The 23,774-nt window shown below is 43.7% G+C and overlaps 1 protein-coding gene across 1 annotated transcript in view; it reads right to left on the bottom strand.

Annotated features, from left to right (window-relative positions):
- The window catches only part of COL4A2 (collagen, type IV, alpha 2), a 205,673-nt gene that overhangs the window by 131,403 nt on the left and 50,496 nt on the right, over positions 1 to 23,774 (bottom strand). The window contains exon 4 of the mRNA XM_011933880.1: positions 21,778 to 21,858. Within this exon, the coding sequence (XP_011789270.1) occupies positions 21,778 to 21,858 (81 nt within the window). The remainder of the gene's footprint in view (positions 1 to 21,777; positions 21,859 to 23,774) is intronic.

Below are 23,774 nucleotides of genomic sequence, written 5' to 3'. Positions count from 1 at the left end.
TGGGCGACAGAGCGAGACTCCGTCTCAAAAAAAAAAAAAAAAAGAAACTTCACTGATTATTTCTGTTTCTTGGAAACAACTCACTCTATTTAGTATTTTCTCTTAGCTCTTTAAATCAATCTTAAAAGGCCTCCTGATTTAGCTGTAATTCCAGAATCTTTCTCTATCTCAGAGAATCTCCTGAGGCGAGGGACCTGGAGGAAAGGGCCTCCTTCTGTCTCATAAGGCCGCAGGCGCACCTCTGGACCATGGAGGGTCTCGGTTTACTCAACCGGGAAAGGAGACTTGCTAGTGTATTAGGTCCTTCCTACAGCTACAATTCTCTGAATTTGTTCCATACCTATTTTTGTTTTTGGACAAAACTTTTATACTCCCTTGTCTATATTTCCTTACATCTGAGTTTTATTTACAAATGATTTGACCAGCAAATCCTTGATACTTAAGGTTATACCAGTGAAGACCTTGAATAAAGGGAGATACAATTAAAGCTGCATGCATCTCATTTTAGCCAAGAAAGCAGAAAACTCTGCTCAAAAAGAACAAAAGCCAAATGAGGCCTGTTGAAGTTCTTCATTTCACATTACATCTTGATTCAAGACACCTGGGCTATTCCTTTTGCCAAAACTGTGTAAAATGTGACTGTGGTTTTAATATTCTTAAAGGCCGTGGGTTATACTTCTGTTGAATTCCCACAAGTCCTGTTTGTTGTTTTTCAGAACAAACCACTCACTTTTCCAAACTGGGTTTTGATTGCTAATAAGAGAAACATTTCGACAGTATACCTTTTTTTTTTTCCCAGAAAAGTTCTGCGAATAAGAAAGTTTTACTGAAATATATTTGTGGTATGTTCAAATTAGGTCTGAATAAAACCATTAAGTATTAGGCTGAATTTTATAAAGCATGTATTCGGATGATTTTACCTTCTTGAACATGTTTTTCTATTATCTCTATTTTTAGTATTGTTTCACCAAGGTTAGCTCAACATAATGAACTTCTCCATAGTCAAAGCCAAAAAAATGAAGGCGGGGGAGGAGTTTCTGTAAAGAGTTGGTCCTTGGGGATTATTTTGAAACGCTTTTCCTGAGTCAAATGATTTTAATGGCATCACAATTCCCACCCTCCTGATTCCCCATGGAAAGCCCATTAGTTCAGGGGAGCTCCAATCCAAGTGGGGGTGGGGTGGGCACACCCAGGAGCAGCTGCAGGGATGTGCTGGGTCCTGGGATGGAGATGGATACAGGGAGAGTTTGTGCCCTTGCTCAGTATACCTCCAGAGCCAGGAAGTAAACTGGAGGGTCAGGAGAATGACCAGGTAGAAAACGCAGGCAGGAGTGAGGGCTAGGCTCACCACAGAGGAAGGACAGCTGCAGATGAGCCAATAATGACAGATACAACCAATGCTGCATCTGGATTAAAGCACTCTGACCCCAAGCAAGGGCAGAGATGGCACCTGTTGCCTGGAGAATAGAGATGTCCTAACCAAGAACCATCTGACAATGCACTCTGGTGACCATGAGCAGAATGCCACAGCTGGCATGGTGGTATAAGCAAGTCTCCCCACCCCACCCTAGCTCTTTCAGGTGTGCAAGACACACCTCACCCAAGTCTCAGCTGGTGGGATAATCAATAACTGAACATAGTGACACTCAATGTAAGAAGTAAAATTAAAGTCTTCCCCTGAATAAGATGAACCACACTGGCCATTCTAAAGATCAACAATCACTGAGTGAAGACAGGTCTAGTTCCATATCGTAGCAAGAAAGATCACTTTTAGGATATGTCTTCTAGGCATACAATGAATTATCTGCTTAATAACCTGGCACCTGGTCTCACCATGGCAGGCAGGATGTGTCAGTCTCAGGAGAACACCTGAGGCTCTTGGCCTCGGCTCTCCAAGGGAGTTTCAGGAAGGTCCTTGGGGGCCTTGAACTCCAAGTAGAGCCCCTGGGCCAGCAGCTACCATGTCACTGGGGAGCTTGGGGCAACTGCAGAACTTCAGGCCCTCCTGAGCCTGCTGCACTAGCATCCGTGCTTTACCAAGGGTCCCAGGCTGCTTCATGCACATTACAGTGTGAGAGGCATTCCTTCCGATAATTTGCAACATGAAACAAATGTGTAATGTAAAAATGATGATTTTTATTAAAAAAGTAAAGTTTCCGAAAACTAACATAAAAATTTGTTAAAACCCTCAAAACTATCAGAAAAATAGTGATTTTTTTGGGGGGGGGGCGCTAATGATTATTAAATAATGAATCACAATTCATCTACCAAGAATATGAATCAAGGCAGTATGATTAAAATGTAGTTAAGCAGGTCAGAGGCTCACGTGACATCAAGCAGCAATCAGAACAGTCACTCAATAAAAAGAGGCTCTCACCTTCCAACACAGACAGTTCCAGACTGTTGCTCTGCCAGCACCAGCGAAGGGGGTGGAGATAAGAGACCATTTCCTTACTTATACCTTACCTAGTTCTTCTCAGTCAGATCAGAAGTGATACATCTCATACCATCATGAACAAGCAGGAGGCCACTCTCGATTGCAAGCTATCGTGTCTCCCCAAATATCCCTAAGCCAGTGAATGTCAGATAGTTCTTTCCTTAGCAAAAATTTTGTTCAGCTGAAATCGACACTGTGATTCTACTGTTGCTTACTCTGCATAATGATGTATAAATTACCCAAATCAGAACAGAGGCTGACAAAGCCTTTATTTACTCAGGGAATGTCAAAAGCCCAGGAAATGCTTCTGCAGCACAGAAGAAAAATTAAACGAATAAAAACTTGTAGAGACCATTCCTGTATAAAGATGTAGCATAATCATGATGATTTTCTCTGTCAATTTTTTTTTTTTTTTTTTTTTTGAGACAGAGTCTCGCTCTGTCACCCAGGCTGGAGTGCAGTGGTGTGATCTTGGCTCACTGCAGCCTCCGCCTCCAGGGTTCAAATGATTCTCCTGCCTTAGGCTTCCAAGTAGTTGGGATTACTAGTGTGCATCACAACACTAAGCTAATTTTTGCATTTATAGTTGAGATGGGGTTTCGCCATGTTGGCTAGGCTGGTCTTGAACTCCTGACCACAAGTGATCCGCCCACATTGGTCTCCCAAAGTGCTGGGAATACAGGCATGAGACACTGCACCCGGCTCTGTCAAAAACTTAAAAAGACTCAAGGTCCAAAATACCTCCTTTATGAGACTTTGATGGGAGCCTTATTTGCAGGGATGCTAGCCCACAAGCCCAACGGCTCCCGCAATGCCCAACTGACTGGCATTTTCCATCACTTTGAGGATGACTATTGTGGAAGTTTCACAGAAAGAGAAAACACGATAGTATCCAGCATTTGTTGAGCCTCTACACAATGACAGGCATTGCGCTGATCTCTCAATAACATCGCCACATTGGAGTTGTTGGAGGCAGTAACTATGATTCCATTTTCAGAGGCAGAATTCGATGGCAAAGGGGAACATGGTTCACAAAGGGGATGGGACAGAGGTGTAAGGGCTGGAATTTGATGCCAAAGTCAAGATGCTTACCCGGTGAGCCATCTTCACACCTGAATGGCGAGAAGTATCGCATCTCAGAGTCCAACTGGGCAACAGCTCTAACCCCACACGTCTCATAGTGAGGAATGTCTTCTATGTGCCTTATTTAAGTAGATAAGGACTGAGGTAAAAGGGCCCCAGGAAAGAAAGGGCTTAAAACCAGGAGCTATAAGAATTACTTTTAGGATTAAACAATCCTCTAAGGAGATGAATTGGCAGAGCTACACAATATCTCCCCTTGACCTTGAGGGTAAGACTTGAACAACTTCCAATGCATTCAGGGTGTTCCTGACTCAGGAATGCTTCTGAAGAGGGGAAAACTATCCACTTAATGAAACTACAGAAGTATAATCGGCATGAGGTTAACAGAGTCAGGGGTGGGGCAGTGGGACAGAGCAGGAGAGCAGGAGGAGAGGGGTAACTGGTATGGATGGAGATGAGGAAAGCATTTGCTATATTTGGAGAACCTTTCTGGTTTACAAACAGGAGATTCCCTGTGAGCAAAGAGGAAAGCAAAAAGAGCCAAATCAATTTGCCAATTCCTGGAACAGAGCTGCTTCCAAAAGAGGAAAGAGAGTAGGACAAATGCAAACAGATGGGGAAAAGGATGGATATGTAATTCACAAAACTGTGGCCTTACAGACTTTTGCTTCTCTGCTTTAGTGATTTTGTTTAGGGAAAGAAAGAGTTGATGTGGAAGTTATAGGTTGACAAAGAAAGAATAATTTTGAACAACTGAGTTTCAAGGTCCAACATCATAACCAGATTTTAAAGGATGCCTCTCAGGGAAAGTTAAGTGTTGGCTCCAGATCTCGGGTCACAGTTTGGTTCCTTAACTCTTTAATGATGTGATTTTGGGCAGCTCGTGTCATTGTTCTTCACTGAATTTCCTCCTTGTAGAAGGGGGTTACATCAGGGAGCTGTCCTAAGGAGGAAGTGTGAATGGATGTAAAGTGCCCCCACTGTCCCTGGGCCACCGTAAGCTGTCAATCAATGCTGGGTGGGTATCAGGACAATGCATGGTAACCCAACGGGGCATCATTTTCTCCTTTTTCCTCTAACTCATACCAAGTACTAAAATTGGACGCGACACGATTACGATGAACATTAATAAAACTTCAGTTCAGTTGAAAACTCTCAAGCTGGGTAATCGGTGGAGTTACTCCAGGGCGCCAAGTCTCTACTGTGGCCATGCAAAAATTGACCACGGCTGCACAGGGCTGCATTATACCTTTGAAGAGCCTCAGGATCCAAAAGGGGGTAAAAATAAAACGGATGCTGCACCTTGGCATGTGCCCGATTAACCTACACTCAACAAGGGATAAGGACAACACAGAGGCGGAGAGAAGCCAACTCCACAGATGCTGCAGGATGGAGGCATCAGGATGTCACAGATTCTCAGGCAAAGTCTGGCAGAGTTGGATATAATTTTAGGGATACCCTGGATTTCTATGTCCTCACACCCTGTGGCTTGGATATTTATCTCTCACATGCACAACCAAACATGTGTGAGCAGTGGCTGTACCTGGAGGCCACTTTATTCAACACAGGAGACACCTCTGAGTGTGACTAAGCCACACATAAGGACAGGAGAGAGCAGCCTTTTGCTTAAATCCTAAGTTTTACCCAAGTCTAACAGCTGCTTCACATTTCTTATTAGCTGATCACATCAGGAGGACTGTTCTATAAGTTGTTCTGATTTTTGCTTTTTAAAGAAAAGTAGTCAAATATTTCACTACCCAAAGCCCTCTATCATAGATGCCCTCTGAAGGCGAGATTTTAAACGTTCTTAAAATTGTACTTGCTACCAATGGTCCAATTAAATATCAATTCTGTGAAGGTAAACAAGGTTAACATTTGTAAAACATTTCCCTACCTATAAAATGCATTCACAACAGTTGGTACTGGTTGGGTGGCAGGTAGAATGGAAATCCTACAGTTTGGGGTGCTCCAACAGTATGAATATTCTGCAGCTCACATGTGCTATTCAAGTGGATCAGACACCCCAAAGGAGTCATAGTGCTGGCAGAGAAAACTTACAACGAAATTATTATGCTTCCTTTTAAATTGTGAAAACAGGTAACTGACATCCCAACTCAGAGAAATATTATGTATAAAGAAATAAACTGTTTAGTCACTAAACCACATGGCTAGTAAGAAATGGGTACACAGCCACACAGCAGCCAACATACATCAGAACCCATACCAGAGTTTGGAAATAAAATCATGTGAAGCAGAACAATGACCTTGCACGACACGCATTGTGCATGTCCCAGACAATGGGAAATTTGGATGAACAAACAAAAGACAAACAACAAAACCTGCCCAAAGGCATAGGAAACACCTGCGATTTTTAAAATGGAACAAGATGCTAATGATTATTTCATATGAAGCTTTAAGAATAATATTTGCTTCACTGTAGTGGCCACAGAATAAGATTTAAAGCACTGTAAAAAAAATCAATTAAATGATATCTGCAGTTTAAGTTGGAAATGTTCTGTCTTTTCAGGTTATCTCTCTTGGCAACAGGAGAAGAGATCTTTACAAACAAGAAAAAAGCTTGCCTGCCTTCCAGCAAAAACACACATTGAGAAAGAAAGGCAATGATACACAGAGTAAAATGTCTCCAAATTTGAAACAATAGCATAACATTGATTATTTTTATTAAAAAATAACACAAGACAAATTCCAGAGAAGAGAAACTCTACAGGATGACACTTCTCATTTCCACAATCCTGACCTGTCAAAGAGAGACGAGATTCTGAAATAGCTCACAAATCACATGAAGGAAAAATGGGTCAACTGGCTTGGTGTTCAGAGACAGAAACATTATTATTTTTTTAAACAAAAAAGTCTGTTGAAGGGTTTTGGGAAAGTTTACTCTTTGTGCTTGATCCCACCCCCACACAAGGTCCTCTGCCTCCTCTCTCAAGGAACCACCTCAACAGGGGAATGACGGCCGGCCCGGTGTGCTGGGCTCTGAAGACAATGGGATGTTGTCAGTCATTCATCAACATATGCCGTTGTTCATGCTTCAGTTATGTTTTAAGTTCCTGACAACTAGAGTAAGGACAATTGGAAACCCCCTGAGTGGGATGTAGCATTCTTACAGAGAGACAGGTGAGCGGAATCTCCCAGCTCCTCAGGGTGCAAACGTGGTTCCGGCCTTGTCCACCCACTCCTGCCTCCTTTCCCATCCGTGAGCCAATTCCCTGTCTATTCATTTCAGGAGTTCCTATTGTCTCAAAGCCAACAGCATATAGAGATCAGTAGGATAAGAACTGAGGGAGACGGCACAGCCAACATCAGACCCCAGGCAGAACAGTCTGCAGCGCCCAGGCTCCCAGGCTTTCTCATATCCCAGAGGTCCCCGCCGCCCACCCTGCACTATTCTCAGTGAGCAGGGAGTATCGATGCTCACAGCAGAGCTATGGGGGGAGCGCCTGATGGTTTCAAAACCAGCTATTGTTCAAAACACGTAGGAACATCTGGCACAGGCTTGATATAAAAACATGATAAATTTTAAAAGGCAACAGTGTCTTCTAATACAGTTGCAGGACATTAAAAAAATACACACTGGGCTTCATTTTAAGTTCTCAGATAAGATTAAGTGCTAAAAATAACTAAAATCCTATATTGAGCACTAGAAGTTGAAAAGATTTTCTAAGACAGTACATTGTTATTCTACTGGAAACACATGCATACAGAAAATACATAAATACTTGGTAAATATAAGATGTATACAATTTCAGAACACAAATGTAAATAGATCTAGGTATGCGTACATGCGCACACACATATGGTGCACATTATGTTCACTTTAAGATCCTGAGCTGCTTTATTGTGCTTTAATAGTGCTCTTGCCCGTATGTATCTTAATTCTAGGAATAATTAATAACTAATTCTATGCAATAAGATAATTCCAAAGGTTTCTCTTACTATTTCAGCGGCTGCTAGAAAAGGATGCGGGGTGCTGGTGAAGAACCCTTGTCTTCCATAAATGCCAGTTTTAAAGGACGCATCTTATTCATCTTTGTGATTAAGGGATTTCCATTACTCATCTTTCCTTCCAAGATAACTGACATTTTTGAAGGGCACCCCTTTTATTAAACTTTATTTCCTTTTACTATAGAAGTCTTTTTAATCTTCTGGAATTAAGGAGCTCATTTCCATCCACAAAGTTCTTTTTGTTGACTTCCTCAGTCTGATTATTCGACTTGAGGGTAGGCAGATGGCTGCATAGCTATCCCTTTTCATCCATGCTATCCTCAAAATAAAGTCCCAAAAATACTAGTAGGAATTAACATTTAGAAGTCTCCTTTTTGGTCAATAGCCATTTTCATGGACTGTCTATGAATCAGATCAGTATCAGACAAGCAAGAGAGAGGGAGAGAGAAAAATCAAGGGCAGAAGAACACCCTCTACTTCCCCATCTCCACACCAGCTTCACACCACTTCAGCTGCACTTTTCCACAATTTAACAGAAATCAAAACAAATCCTGAATCACGTTCAAAAATTAAGTGCACAAGTGGAAATCCAAGAGTGAAAAAGCAGAAAAAAAAAAAAACAAAAAACCACAAAGCCAGGAGCGGTGGCTCACGCCTGTAATCTCAGCACTTTGGGAGGCCAAGGTGGGCGGATCACAAGTTCAGGGGCTCGAGACTAGCCTGGCCAACATAGTGAAACCCTGTCTCTATTAAAAATACAAAAAATTAGCCAGGTGTGGTGGCGGGCTCCCAGCTACCCGGGAGGCTGAGGCAGGAGAACTGCTTGAACCCGGGAGACGGAGGCTGCAATGAGTTGAGATCGCGCCACTGCACTCCAGCCTGGGCGACAGAGCAAGAGTTTGTCTTAAAAAACAAAACAAAACAAAAAACTTGTCAAAAGAAGAAAAAAAAAATCTTTTTTTTTTTTTTTTGATAGAAATACATTACTAGTGAGCCAATGCAATGCAATAACGTGCTCGGTAAAAGAGGGTGATGTGATTTTAGGACAGAGTTTTAGAAGCACAGCTTCCAAATCCAAGTGGAAATCACTTCACTTCACTCCATGTTGATCAGGGAGCAGCTAGAAAGTAAAGTTGAAATCTTAAGGCCAAGACCTAAGAAGAAAAGCGAGACGCTCAGAAGAAAGTGATTAGAATGAGGTGTAAGTTTTCCTATGAAGTCAGGGTATATTGCAGCTATTGATAATTAATACTTTAGGATGGAAAAGATTCAGTAAATCATGTTCTTCCCAACGCTGTGCTGCGATCAATGAATTGAAGAAAGTTGGGTTGGACTGGGGGCTGGTGGGTAGATGATGGGAGAGAAGGCTCATCCGTGCGATGGGGAGCTTTGGGGTGAGGCTGAAGTCATCCGAGTATCATTGAGGTATCTGAGTTAGTGCATATTTGTAAGGTAGGGCGGGAAGGGTGGGATTGCTGAAGAGAAGTAGGCATGTGTCAAAGCTAAAATTTTCCTACGTTGCAGTTTTATTAACCACAGCCTATGCCACGGTGCCACCTATTGAGTGCTGCCAATGGGCATTCTGGTTGGAAGCACCACTTGTCCACAGTGTTAATAGTGCTCTTGCCTGTAGTGTTAGTGCTCTTGCCCGTAGCATTAATAGTGCTGTTGCCCATAGCGTTAATAGTGCTCTTGCCTGTAGTGTTAGTAGTGCTCTTGCCTGTAGTGTTAGTGCTCTTTCCCGTAGAGTTAATAGTGCTGTTGCCCATAGTGTTAATAGTGCTCTTGCCTGTAGTGTTAGTGCTGACTGTAGTGTTAATAGTGCTCTTGCCTGTAGTGTTAGTGCTCTTGACTGTAGTGTTAATAGTGCTCTTGCCTGTAGTGTTAGTGCTCTTGACTGTAGTGTTAGTAGTGCTCTTGCCCATAGCGTTAGTGCTCTTGCCTATAGAGTTAATAGTGCTCTTGCCTGTAGTGTTAGTAGTGCTCTTGCCCGTAGCGTTAATAGTGCTGTTGCCCGTAGCGTTAATAGTGCTGTTGCCTGTAGTGTTAGCAGTGCTCTTGCCTGTAGAGTTAATAGTGCTCTTGCCTGTAGCGTTAATAGTGCTGTTGCCCGTAGCGTTAATAGTGCTGTTGCCCGTAGCGTTAATAGTGCTGTTGCCTGTAATGTTAGCAGTGCTCTTGCCCGTAGCGTTAGTGCTCTTGCCCGTAGCATTAATAGTGCTGTTGCCCGTAGTGTTAATAGTGCTCTTGCCCATAGTGTTAACAGTGCTCTCTATGAATGGTGTGAGATTTTAATCACAATCACTGAAGCTCATCAGAAGGTGAGTGCTCCTTATCTGACATGCTTGGGACCAGAAGTGTTTTGGATTTGGGAGTTTTTTGAATTTTGAAACATCTGCATATACTTACTGCTTAAGCAACTCTAAACTGAAAAATCTGAAATCCAAAATGCTCCAACGAGATGACCTTTGAGCGTCATGTCGGTGCTCAAAAGGGTTCTGATTTTGGAGCCCTTCAGATTTTGGATTTTTGGATTAGGAATGGTCAACCTGAATGGCCATACTGTAACTCTAATTGCATTATTTATTCATTTATTTATTTATTAAGACAGAGTCTCACTCTGTCACCAGGCTGGAGTGCAGTGGCTTGATCTCAGCTCACTGCAACCTCCAACTCCCAAGTTCAAGTGAGTCTCCTGCCTCAACCTCTCAAGTAGCTGGGATTACAGGCATGCGCCACCACGCCCAGCTAATATATATATATATATTTTTGTATTTTTAGTAGAGGCCTGGTTTCACCATGTTGGCCAAGACGGTCTCCATCTCTTGACCTCGTGATCCGTTCGCCTCGGCCTCCCAAAGTGCTGGGATTATAGGCGTGAGCCACCGCGTCTGGCCTAATTGCATTATTTTAGTTTTCTTGGATTTCACATTAAACATCCTAATGCTATTATTTAGCTCAACCCCCCTTTTTCTTTGGCCTTAGTTGATTGGGAATTAGAAAAATAGCTTAAATATAATACATTATGGCACTAATATAACTATTCTATCATTTGCAGAAATTAATTACATGTTCTCAGGATGCTTCTTGACAATACTGGCTTTCTGCAGTGAAACCTCTTCCGCTCAACTCCTACACAATCCTTGAAGATGAGCAGCTGGGTATCACTCCCCAGTCATCTCTCCCCTTCACTCTTTAAAGTGAAAACAAACTCATGACAAATGCTGTCCAGACGAGCAATCATTTCTAGAAAGAGGTGAAACTGATATGGAAATAGAAAGAAACCTCCTCTCTTTCTATTTATTTTCTCTAGAAAGCATGCTTACTTTATGTCTAGTCAAAGGCATGTCTACCATTAGGTTTCATTTAGTGGAGCTGTGAAATGAAGCTTATTGCTTTGAAGTTTTAAGTGGGACTGAAAGTCTCTAAGTAAAACCTTATTTTGAAGAAGAGGAACTTTTTTAGTTCAACTTTTGGGAGTTGGATATGTAATACTTTTAATGACTTGACGTCTTTGTGAATTTTACTCTGGATATATTTAAACCTACGCCTTTTTTTGTCTTTCATTAAGTTACCAGTAAAGTCTGTCTAATTTCTCTCCCTGGAGTCCTTAGAACAGAGTGGATATTCATTGGTCCCCAATGCATTCTTCTGTCCTTCCTGAATACGGGGCTGGGAGAAGACTATTCAATGTTCTAGACCGATAATTCATCATTCTTCTAAGAGAAGGCCAAATATTTGTAAAATTTCAGGTGCTAAATGATGAGGAATTTACCCCAAGGCCTTCGAGTGCAGGAAGCCTGGCTTCCTGTTTCAGAGTTTTGCTTGAATTTTCTGGACTGCTTATTCAATCCTCTCTTTCTTTCAGGTTGCAACGGTATGGCCGGTTGGGGCTGTGGACGCGTACAGTAAAATCTGTTAAAGATTTATGGATCTTGCCCTCTGTGGCTGGCATATCCCAGCTGCCTGAGGGTATAAGATCTGCCACTTCTCTAAGCGGGGTTGAAATGAGTAGTATGCTAAAAGCGACACAAACCAAAGCAAACTGCTTCCTCTAGGCTCATAGGATTCTGTTAATTTTGCTCTAAATTAGTGGAAACTCATCAGTTCTCAAAGACCATGGCAATATTCCTTTCACCAAACCTGAGAAAGGCTGGTTTCATTGACAGATGCTACGCATGGGTGCAATGCACAAAACTGATTTTGATAGTAAGGTTCTCTTGACATACATCTCTTACTTTCATAAGACTTTTACAATGCTAAGATCACCACCTAAAGTGCATTTTCTTAAAAATAATGACTACCATGCAGAGCTAAGACATGCCAGAACTTTAATTTTCATTAGAGATCACCCTCACTACAGAATTCATCCAACCTTCAGTTGCTTTATTCAAAACAGACTTTAAGAGGAAGAACTGTAATAATGCCTCACAAAGACAACAATTTAATAGAAAACACGGATGCTGACAATGGAGCCAAGAACTTGTTAGGCCAAAGACACTATTTACCCAACATTAATTACTTCCATTTTATTTTGTTCTTTTTCTTTTTTTCTGGTTCCAAACCTCTAAGAGTTATTCACCCTAACAATGTTTTAGATACAAAAACTTTTGTTCCTACGGCGGGGATTTTTCACGCGCTCACAGTGGCTTCGCAGGAAGCTGCCATCGATATGGGGCTTCCAACGGGTTCCTGGGGGTGTCTGGCTGCTGCCATTCTCCTAGAATGCAAACTTCTAGGCTGGACACAGAGAGGAAAGGGACAGGGGTGTTTTAATCTTTCTCATCAGTGGGGACATATGGCCTTTGGAAGGCCCGCTTTGTCCTTCCCAGGTGAGTCAGACCTCTGACGCCCTGAGCGCTTCAGTTGTCTACACCACAATGAACACATTTGGGTGAGATGCCAGAGGGCTCAGAAGTGCAGGCAGCTCAGGGCCTCAGGTTGACCAGTTTCCTAAGGACATTTTGAAATGACTGTTTCATTTAAAAATACACTTATTATACATTCGTTTACCCTAATGCCAATGATAGTAACACACAATGTATGCAGCATCTTCACCGTTCGAGGATGAAGGACACTAGCCATGTCCTTCTGATTTAATGATGGACAAAATAAAGCAGAGACGAAGGGACCCCCCATTTCCTCCTCCCTGGGGTTCCTCCTTCCTGGTGCACCCACTGCGTGCCGCATTAAGGTGGCAAATTCAAAGGCCCCTCAGTGAGGAAAATGTGCGTGCAGTTGCTTGGTTTGATCATTTCTGCCATTTTCTCCCCTTGGCTATTATTTTACTGTTTCCAGAAGAAAACAACAACAGTAATTTCAAAACATTGCAAAACAATCTAGTAGTTTTCTCTTTATTATTAAAGCAGTCTAGTAGAAGACTGCTCACAGACAGGAACATTTAGACTCTTGTGTAGACTGCCTCTAAAGGACCGCTGACACAAACCCGACTGGGAAGACTGACTGTGAACAACGTTTCTCTACAAAGGTACCATAGCTTTAGACATTCTTCCTGCTGCATGAGGGAAGACAGATTCAGAGAAAACATTTCTATTCAAAGTAAGTTTTAGAAAGCATCTCATGTCTGGTAACTACTATGGTCTGGTCTTTTTAGAAATCCTGCAATTGTTTACTAAGAATGAATTGGAAGCCAAGAAAACAAAACGATGGTCTTTGAAGATTGCCATTTCTTCTCTAACAGAGAGGGGGAAAAGATTCAGTGCTATACTTGTCAAAACTTCCATCAGGAGGTCGGAAAGAAGGATTTCGAAAGTCAGCATTTTCGTTTGGTTTTAAGAATGCAACTGTGAATTCCTTTTACTCTAGTTTATCAACAGTTCTTTGGAGTCTGTGTGAGGTTTTTAACCAAGACATGAAATAGCTATTATTATCTGATCCCAGCTAACTTGTCAATCCGATGGAGTGTTGAGCTTCGGAAGTGGCATTTTCTTTCATGTCCTCAATCCTAAGAAAGGCCCTAGCTTCCTTTTAGCAATGGAGTTTTACATTCCTTCAACACTCAAATATGTATTTTCTCTCAGCTACTGCGTGGAAGGCACTGGTCTAAGAGAAAGGAAGAGTCAATGAACCGGGACGGAGGCCCCAGCAGCAGGGGCTGCAAGGGGGCCAGGGTGACTCTTGGAGAGCCAAGGGTATGCGTGGAGAAAGGGGAGGTGCAGAGAGAAGGAGGGGGAGGAGTGTGCAAAGCTCTGGAAGGCCCATTTGAGCAAGGTGAGAAGCCTTCAGGAGACTCATTTAAAGAAGTCATGTGTCCTACCCAAGGTCACAGAGCCCTTTGTGACAAAGTCTCGAGGTTCATACTCTGGTGCTCCATTCAATGAGGATATAGTTCTAATTAAAGAAAACGCCAGGCCAGGAACAGCGGCTCACACCTGTAATCCTAGCACTTTGGGAGACAGAGACAGGCGAATCACCTGAGGTCGGGAGTTCGAGACCATCTTGGCCAACATGGAGAAACCCCATCTCTACTAAAAATACAAAATTAGCCGGGTGTGTTGGCGCATGCCTGTAATCCCAGCTACTCGGGAGGCTGAGGCAGGAGAATGGCTTGAACCCAGGAGGTGGAGGTTGCAGTGACCCGAGATGGCACCACTGCACTCCAGCCCAGGCAACAAGAGCGAAACAAAAAAAAAAAAAAAAAAAAAAGAGAGAGAAAATGCCTTGAAAGACAGGAAACTTGGCCCCTAACACAGGCAGTGGATTATGCATTGCCACAGTTGGCTACTAAAATTTTAAAACAATATGTATTCATTCAACAAATATTTAGTGTGTATCCATCATGTGTCAGGCCCCACGTAGGCCCCAGGAATACAGAAGTAAACAGAGCAGTCATCTTCTGGAGCTGTGGCTATGCGAGTACTTGAGGTGTGGCTAGTGAACGGAAGAACTGAATTTTAAATTTCATTTCATTTTAATTAATTGAAACTGAAACTGAAATAGCTGAATGTGCCTAGCAGTTACCATACTGAACATCCAATCTCTGTGAGTTTGCAGCCGGGGTAGAGGGAGGATCTGGGGAGAGTGGAGAGACAGGAAACTCATAGAAAATGTGTAAGACTATTGTAGACAGTAAATCCTAGCAGAAAAGAAAATACAATATAAAGTCAGGGTTTCATGAAAGTAAGACCAAGATGGGTGACCTACTGGGCTTAAATATCTACAAAAAGAATATTTTCTGAAACTTGGAGCTTCAGAACATAATGCAGTTCTTTCTTTCCAGTGAGATTTAACCATTTTCTTGAAGTGGGACTTTTAATAAACTGTTGTAGAATTGAGTTAATTATGCAGCTGATGAAGAGAGAAGCAATTACAAATTTCTGGCCCCTCCTCCGCTTGCCATCCCACCCCATATGATAAATATTTTATGTCAAAAGAACCATTATAACACCACTGAGGATTTGATAGAAAATGGGCCAGTTTGGAGCTCACCCACAGACAATAATCACAGGACCCAGTTGCTGTAGCCCCTGCAGTGCTGGATGAGCCAGACCACCTTTGCTCCAAAGCCACACTAAAAATAACTGCATGGTTTTGAAAGTGAGTGAGAGCTATGTGCAGACAGGGCTATAAAAGCCTGGAAGCCAGGTGGTGTTTCTGCTACGTCTGACTAATTTCTTGCCCTTTCTGTGCAGCGTGTAAAATGCTGGAGATTTCTTTTGCTAAGTATACTGGGCACACCACTAAAAAGTATCTGTCTGGAAAAATTGCAGTTGGTTTGCAAAGAGGTCTGACACAGCAGCACTGACGTTTTTATTCCACACAGGCACACATCTTCAAAGAACTAAGAGGCTGGGTGCGGTGGCTCATGCCTGTAATCTCAGCACTTTGGGAGGCCGAGGTGGGTGGCTCGCCTGAGGTCAGAAGTTCGAGACCAGCCTGGCCAACAGGTGAAACCCCATCTCTACTAAAAATACAAAAATTTCAGAACCCGTCCAGCCACGGGAACACCCACATGAAAGCACCCCTGCTGCCCGGGCCTCGCAATTCTCTCCTTGGGGAAGATTTAGTTTTATTTTAAAATCCTGGCTATCTACACAGAAGGGTAAGGTTTATGATTGGCAATACACAATAGAAGATGCCGTTGGCAAGACCACTGCTCTCCTTAGAGGGCATATCTTGCTAATGGCTTTGCTTCATATCTGTGTGGGGCACCCTCTCCTTTCCTTCTCGGAGGCTGGGAGCTCTTTTTTTTTCATCTCAAGATGACCCCTCTGAGCTGACAGCAAGAGCCAAAGACAAGGAATTTTCTTGGCTTCTCATTATCTGCCTCCATCCCACCCCGAGCACCCATTCCCTCTTCTCTTGGCGGCTTTTTTTGCTCAGTTTCTCTCTGGTTTCTTTTACTTTGATTTATATTGTTGAATTTAAGAAATCTGGTGAGGCTAAGGATTATTTGATCCAAGTCCAGGGACCCACAGACTGTGGGAAACTCTCAGTTACATGAAAAAATGTACTCACTAAACACAACTTGTTGCCCTGCACACTCAGCTGCTGCTTACTTGAGCAAGCTTGTCAATTGCAACCTTCCGGAAGCATAGTCTCCAGGCTCTCAGCTGCAGCTGCCAGGCCACAGGGGGCACTGTGGGTCCTGCCTGGATGCATGCTGAGTGATGTAGGGAACTTCATTCACTAGTTCAGGGGCTGACAACGTGGGTTCTCTTGTCCCTGTTGTCATGTGGCAGAGCCATCTGCCCATCTCCCTAGTTCCCAACAAGTTGGAGTTATCCAACCAGTCTTCACATTTACTAGTTTCTGGAACACCCAAGTGCCTTAGGACACAGGAGGGGCCCTGTGAAGGTCGATGTCCTTAAAAAAATTAAAACAATCTATCTGATCAGAGTTTATGGTCAAAAATCAGATGTTTGCAGGGAACAGGAATCTGGCTAAGTTACTGAAATAATGAACTAAAATTAACCTTACTTGGAAAAATCCAAGACTTTCACAATCTTCTAGGTGAGTTAACAAGCAAAGCAAAGTTGTCTTCTTCGTTGACTCCGATTTCCTACCTGCCCCTCTACTGCTTTCTATACTATTAACATTTACATTGCATGGTGCTGATAACTCTATTAGAAATTCTGTAACTGAAACTCACTTTGATGCTTTCCATTCAACTGCCTTCCATCTCCATGGTGTATAAAGAAAGAAAACTGAAAAGAGATAGAAAAAGAAGGCTGGGTGTGGTGGCTCACACCTGTAATGCCAGCAGTTTGGGAGGCTGAGGTGGGTGGATTGCCTGAACTTAGGAGTTCAAGACCACACTGGGCAATACGGCAAAATCCCATCTCTACAAAAAAAAATACAAAAATTAACCGGGTGTGGTGGTGCATGTCTACAGTCCCACCTACTTGAGGGCCTGAGGCAGGAGAACTGCTTGAGCCTGGGAGGGCTGCAGTGGAAGGTGCCAGGGGTGGGCAGCCTTGTCCGGATGATTGCCTGGTATTCAGTGGAGGGATAAATCTGAGAACATGCAGTGCCAATGAATCAGAACTTACAATTTATAATTATTCCAATATACTTACTAGAGATTATTTGAAATACAGACTCTCACATAACAATAAAGTCCTGATCATTTGTTAAAGTCATTTTTTTAAATTCACAAAACAACTGAAGAGGTGGTTAGAGAGTTAACCAGGGAACCGTAACTCTTGCATAACGAGGGGAAACTCTCTCCTCATGCTGCCTGTGTTCTTCCCTGCACCCCGGAGAGCCTCACTCTTCCAGGCTGACATGTGGGCAGAGGAGTACGGACACAAAAGATGATTATGCTGGAGAAAGAATTTGTCTAAGTCCCCAGACTTTTGTTTTGGACTCTGCCACAATCTGGGTGTGAGATTTGCAGAAGCCATTTCCCTCCTGAAGTCAGTGTGCTCCTATGTGAACTACAGGACATGGGCTGGCTCCTGGCTCAGCTCCTCCCAGCTCTGCCCAGGGAGGGGAAGTGGGCTGTGCCCAGCAGCCAGGACACAGCTCCCGCCTTGCCTCTTCATGCCTCAACTCTGTAGCTTGCTGGAACTATCTATGGGACTGGGTGGTTCTGTCTGGGAGAAGCAATTCTCTCCCTGCTAGGAGAGTCCACCGCTCATCGCCCAAGGATAGAGAACAAACTCCATAAATTTGACCCAAAGCTCATTCACTGGTCACATGAGAATCCATTTGGAACTGGAATCCATAGTATGCTTGTGATTTCTGCTTAGTGTCCAAAAGTTATCCAGTGACGTACAACTTCCGATGTTGGCTGTCACCATGGTGACACACAGATGAACTGGGGTACCATGCCCATAAAAGGCTGAGCTAGCCAAGTGCTGGGGCGTGGCGAGTCTGCAGCCAGGCATTTCCAGAGGCTGTTACAGTAGCACCACAGGGAAAAGAGACGGGAGTCACCCCAGGGGAAGCTGTGGGAAAGAACAAACTATGCACACAGCCCTTTCGACAGCAAGCTCTGTCCAGCTGCTATTTTTATGTATTACCTTACTTCCAGAAAATACTATCAGTGCAAACGTAGGGCAGACAGAGCTCTGCTTCAGCAAGAATGCATTTGGGAAAATCTGTTAATTAAAAAATAGTTAAGCCACCTGCACTGGATTTGTAGTCTTGAAATAGATACTCTATCTTAAAAATGTTTTAATACAATAGATGCAACAGTCCTGGGAGTAAATGTCTCCTGTAACATAGAGAAGACTATCTCCAGGAATATACTCTGTAGAAAATGGTAAATGGCATCACTGATCTCTTTCTTACCTTTTATCATCAGCCATTTCTATCGCTTTATTGGTGAATGTCCAGGGTCTCACCTGAATTAACAGGGCAGCCTGTGTGCTGATTGTTAACACACCCCAGTGACTGGCTCTGTGTGGTCCCTTGGCAGCATGGGCTTCAGCCCAGTGAAACAACAGTGTCAAGCATCATGCAGTACCCAGAGGTACAGGTACAACCAGATTTCAGGCCACGTGAGCGCTGCGCGTGCACAGTGGATCCCACAGTCCAGGCCCCAGGGCAGGGGTATCGTTCGCCTCTGTCTTTTGTACAACCCTTCACACAGCTGCCAATCACAGCCTAATTGGATCAGTGTTGATAACCCGTCTGAATAACCAGCGGAAAGCCAAGCCCACACAGAGTTTCGGATTACTCATGTTAATTACATTAACCAGAAGGTGTCGATTTTTCATTTTACTTGGCAAATTATAGAAAGAGACTCAAGGTGTTTCCTTCATTAGGGACACTGGGAAATAAAAAGGTCTCAATGCCTGCACTGTGACTTCACGAAATCATACAGTCTTGGGGATCCTTAGAAATTCCCTCTTAATAACCTCATTGAAAAGACCTCTGGCATCACGTAACAGTATACTGCTATGCAGATGCCATTATATATTGAAATAATCTGAACTAGCTATGTTTACTGAAGAATAAAATTCTCCTAAAGGCATTATGGAAAATGTTACTATGTTGATTCTGCATTAAATAATCATAGAAAGTGAAAAGGAACAGACCCAGTCACCTCTACTCAGTTTGTTTGGGTTCTGTTTGTCTGATGACATGGAGAAGAATGCAGAATCCCGCTAGACAGTAACTCCATCCCACACAGCCAGTCTCGCAGATACGTGTATACCACCAATTCTATCCATGCCCATATAAGGCTGAGTCAGTCAAGGGCTGCGGGGTGGAGAGTCTGCAGTCAGGCATTCTCATCACTGCGGCAGAAGCATCGTTGCGAAAATCTATAGCATGGGACCCGGGGGAATTTTACATCTCGTGAAATGGCTTCCATAAACTTAAAAATTATTTAGCCTTGTTAAGTGCTGATAAATGATCTTCAACCAGCAATTTCTAAACCACAAAGTCCCCACTGCAGGCAGAGGAATGCTTAACCAAAACAAAAATAACTGCTTTGAGAATTGCAACTAATGATGAACGCAGCAGGTGGAGAGATGGGAGCTTTGATCGAAGAGGCAGGAAGCCTCCTGAGTTGTGATTTTTGACAGTGAAATAACAATCAGTCACAGGCCAGCAAATAGGGATGACAGCATTTATAAAGAGGTTCCCTATCACGAACTGTGGCCACTTGATTTTGTCAAGGGGACACAGGCGAGGATGCAGCGGCAGCGTACCCCAGCCCCGGAGGCCAAGCTCCAGCAGAGGGTCGTTCTTCCTGGCAGGTAAGGATGGGGAATGGCGACGGTAGAAACTGACTTCAGGATTCAACTTGGGGAAACTCATTTGGACACCCAAGGGCTGTTATAATTTCTGATTCCAACAACAACGGGGCAATGCAGGCAAGAGTTTCCAGTTGCCTTGACAACCTGGCATTTGCCAAACGAAGGTGTAGACAAGCATGATTCCTAGGGCAGATGCATGAGTCCAGGGAATAAAGGCAAGGAGGCTGTGTCATAAAATAAACTACTACTTCCTACATCTTCGCAGATGCAAGATGGACTTAAATGTGCACGTACAAATAATAATTTTTAAACCAGGTAACACCGAGACTCAGTTTTAAAGGCCTCAGTTTTAAAGGCAACAGAATCAGAGACAAATCACTTTGACTGAACATATTAAATCCAATATTAGGGCAATATTTCAAATTCTGCCAGATGTAACGGTGATAATTTGGGCTACCCTTTTTTCCTCTTACTTATCTATCAGATGGACCACATAAAAGACCTTCAGGGAATGAGTATTTTCAAAGTGAGAATTGTTAGCAATGATACAATTACCAGTGCTCTCTAGTTTGTATAACTATATTGCAGTATAAATGCAACTAATTACGTTTTTCTTTACAGAATATTTTTATAACATTTTTGCTTATGTAAAAATATAAAACATCATTGCTTTATATATGTACATATAAACACACATGCAAACACACATATGTACTTACAATGAACAACAAAAGAAAAGATGCTTGTGAAAATTAAAATTGCTCTCAATTTTGTAGGAAAGTGGTATACACTGACCCAATTTTGTATTATATTATTGTTTGTTCTAGTGGAAGAGAATACAACTGTATTAAATTTCTTAGCAAAGTATGCAATGACTTAATCAGGCAATTTAAGACACTCTCATTTCAAATGGAAGTACAATTAGGCACTGCATCACGACTTTTTGGTCAAAAACAGACTGCACTGAAGACAGTGGTCCCCTAAGATGACACCGGATCTGCCCAACGCATGACTCACATGTTTGTGGTGGTGCTGGTGTGGACAAACCTATCGTGTTCCTGGTTGCATCAGAGTGTGGACATGCAGTTACATGCAGCGTGTGACACTTGGTGACAAGCAACTGTGTCACTGGTTTCTGCATTTACTATACTCTACTTTTTATCGTTATTTTGGAGTATATGCCTATTTATATGTGTACATATGCTAAGTGTAAAATAGCCTCAGGCAGATGCTTCAGGAAGAATCCAGAAGAAGGCATTGTTCCCAGAGGGGAAGACGGTTCCATGCGCGTTACTACCAGGAAGACCTTCTGGTGGGACAAGATGTGGAGGTGGAAGACAGTGATATTGATCATTCTGAGCCTGTGTAGGCCTCAGGTCCCATGTCTGTTTCTTTGTTTTTAACAAAAAAGTTTAAAAAGTAAAAAAAAAAAAATTGAATAGAAAAAAACATCGAATAAGAACACAGAAAAAGAAAATATGTTTGTACAGCTGTACAATGTGTGTTTTAAGCTAAGTATTATACAAAAAGAGTCAAAAAGTTTAAAAAGTTTAACAGTTTGTAAAGTAAAAAAGTTACAGTAAACTAAGGTTAATTTATTACTGAAGAAAGAAAAACACTGAAAATGTAAGTTTAGGGCCACCTAAGACCCAGTGTTTACAGAGTCTACAGTGGTGCCCAGTCACGCCCCAGGCCTTCACATCCACACGTCCCTCACTCCCTGATGCAGACAGAGCAGTTTCCAAGTTCCGCAAGCTCTGTTCGTGGTAAGCGCCCTATACAGGAGTCCTATGTTAAATCTTTTTACTGTACCTTTTCTGCATTTAGATATACAAATACTACTGTGTTGCAATTGCCTACGTATAGGTTTGTAGCCTAGGAGTGACAGGCTCTATCCCATAGCCTGGGTGTGTAGTACGCCACGGCATCTAGGAGTGACAGGTTCCATCACACAGCCTGGGTAGGCCATGCCACCTAGGTTTGTGTGAGTACCCTCTAGGATGTTCAAGCAATGACGAAATTGCCCAGCCACACGTCTCCCAGAAGGTATCCCTGTCGTTAAGCAAGGCGTGACTGTATGAGGAAGATAGTATTACTTATTGCAATGCTGTGACTTACACGTCCACCTTTCTCAGGGTAGCACTGGCAGCCCCCACTGCAATCTCTTCCTCCGCACGGCACGTCAAACTTCTTCACACCCTGCAACAATAAAACACAAGGCAAAGAAAAGTTACCTAAAACATTGCCAACTACAACAGGTATTAAAATATCATCTGTTGAGATTCCTTCCAACTCTAGAAACTACTCATTCAAAACATTCAATAAGGCTTTATTAAAAAACAGACTAACTTTTAAAAAGAGCAGTTTTCGGTGCACAGCAAAATCAAGTGTAAGGTCCAGAGATTTCCAATATACCCCCGTCTCTCCCACCCCTGAAGTTCCCCACTACCGACATCCTGCACCAGGAGGCACCGGTTGGAACCAACCTGTACACTGGTTACAATCACTGAGTCCGCATGCATCACCGTCACCACAGTCCACGGTAGAGACCAGGATTCACCCTTGGTGCTGTATATTCTATGGTCAATGAGCCTTTAAATAGTGCCCACTAGGCCGGGCGTGGTTGCTCACGCCTGTAATCCCAGCACTTTGGGAGGCCGAGGCAGGTGGATCACAAGGTCAGGAAATCGAGACCATCCTGGCCAACATGGTGAAACCCCGTTCCCACTAAAAATACAAAAATTAGCTGGACATGGTGGCAGGCACCTGTATTCTCAGCTTAGGAGGCTGAGGCAGGAAAATCGCTTGAACTCGGGAGGTGGAGGTTGCAGTGAGCTGAGATCATGCCACTGCACTCCAGTCTGGGCCACAGAACGAGACTGTCTCAAAAAAAAAAAAAGTGCCCACTAAGTGCCAGATGTCAAGCAAAGTCCTGGACCTCCAGCATCAGAACATTCCCAGAATCCGGATTCCACGTGAAAAGAGGAATCAGGAAGGAGCAGGCCTGTGGCAGGCATGAGAAACTCCAGGGCATGGGCAGCAGCTCTGCCTTCTGCCCGGACATGTGGAGTGTGCGCCTGGAGAAAATGCTTGCGAGGAACCCAGAGAGGCGGGAAGGAGTGGACCACCATGGAGGGGAGGAGGCGGCATCGGTGCAAACGGTGGCTCCCTCATGGGACAGACATCATGGTGATCAGAGGGAGGGCCGTGTGAGGAAGTGGGACTGGCAGGTGCATCTGGCGGGATGCCAAACCCTCGCCTGCACCACTGATATCACTTTCGACTTCAGCTGAGGGGCGTCGGCAGAATAAGTCCACTTCCTTTCCCCTTCGCCCTGTGAGACATACTCATGCTCAGAAAGGAGGAGGAATGCCGGGAAGAGGCTTTTCTCAGGACCTATTCAGGCAAGTGGGTGACCCCACTGAGCATTTCCTCAGAGAAGCAGACACAACCCTAAGTGAGTCAGCAGGAAACGGAGGGAGTTCCCTGGATGGACAATCCCGACGGGGCAGAAAGGTGTTTCTCATCCTTGATCTCAACATTCAGATCAAACATGGACTTGGAGACTGGGCTACTGGACAAGCACCTTAGCTCTTCCTTTCGGATTGTGACAGTATTAAACGTTTTGAGATGATGGCAATCAGAGTGACCCTCTTTTCTCCCCTTTCTGATCAGCCGGGCCTCAGCGCAGGCCTCCTCTCCCCTGACAGGTGAGCTAGTATAACCTTCATTCTACAGGTGAGCCAGTGCTGCCCTCCCCGCCATACAGGTGAGCTAGAGTAGCCCTCCCCCACACACAGGTGAGCTAGAGTAGCCCTCCCCCCGACACACGTGAGCTAGTGCAGCCCTCACCCTCCACACACAGGTGAGCTAGTACAGCCCTACCCCCCACACACAGGTAAGCTAGTGCAGTCCTCCCCCCCACACACAGGTGAGCTAGTACAGCCCTCCCCCCAACACACAGGTGAGCTAGTGCAGCCCTCCCCCCACACACAGGTGAGCTAGTACAGTCCTCCCCCACACACGGGTGAGCTAGTACAGCCCTCCCCCCAACACACAGGTGAGCTAGTGCAGTCCTCCCCCACACACAGGTGAGCTAGTGCAGCCCTCCCCCC

The sequence above is a fragment of the Colobus angolensis genome, unplaced genomic scaffold (genome assembly GCF_000951035.1).
Source record: "Colobus angolensis palliatus isolate OR3802 unplaced genomic scaffold, Cang.pa_1.0 Scaffold13, whole genome shotgun sequence".
Classification (NCBI taxonomy): domain Eukaryota; kingdom Metazoa; phylum Chordata; class Mammalia; order Primates; family Cercopithecidae; genus Colobus; species Colobus angolensis.
The sequence above is the reverse complement of the archived record's forward strand: the minus strand, read 5'-3'. Positions and strand labels throughout refer to the sequence as shown.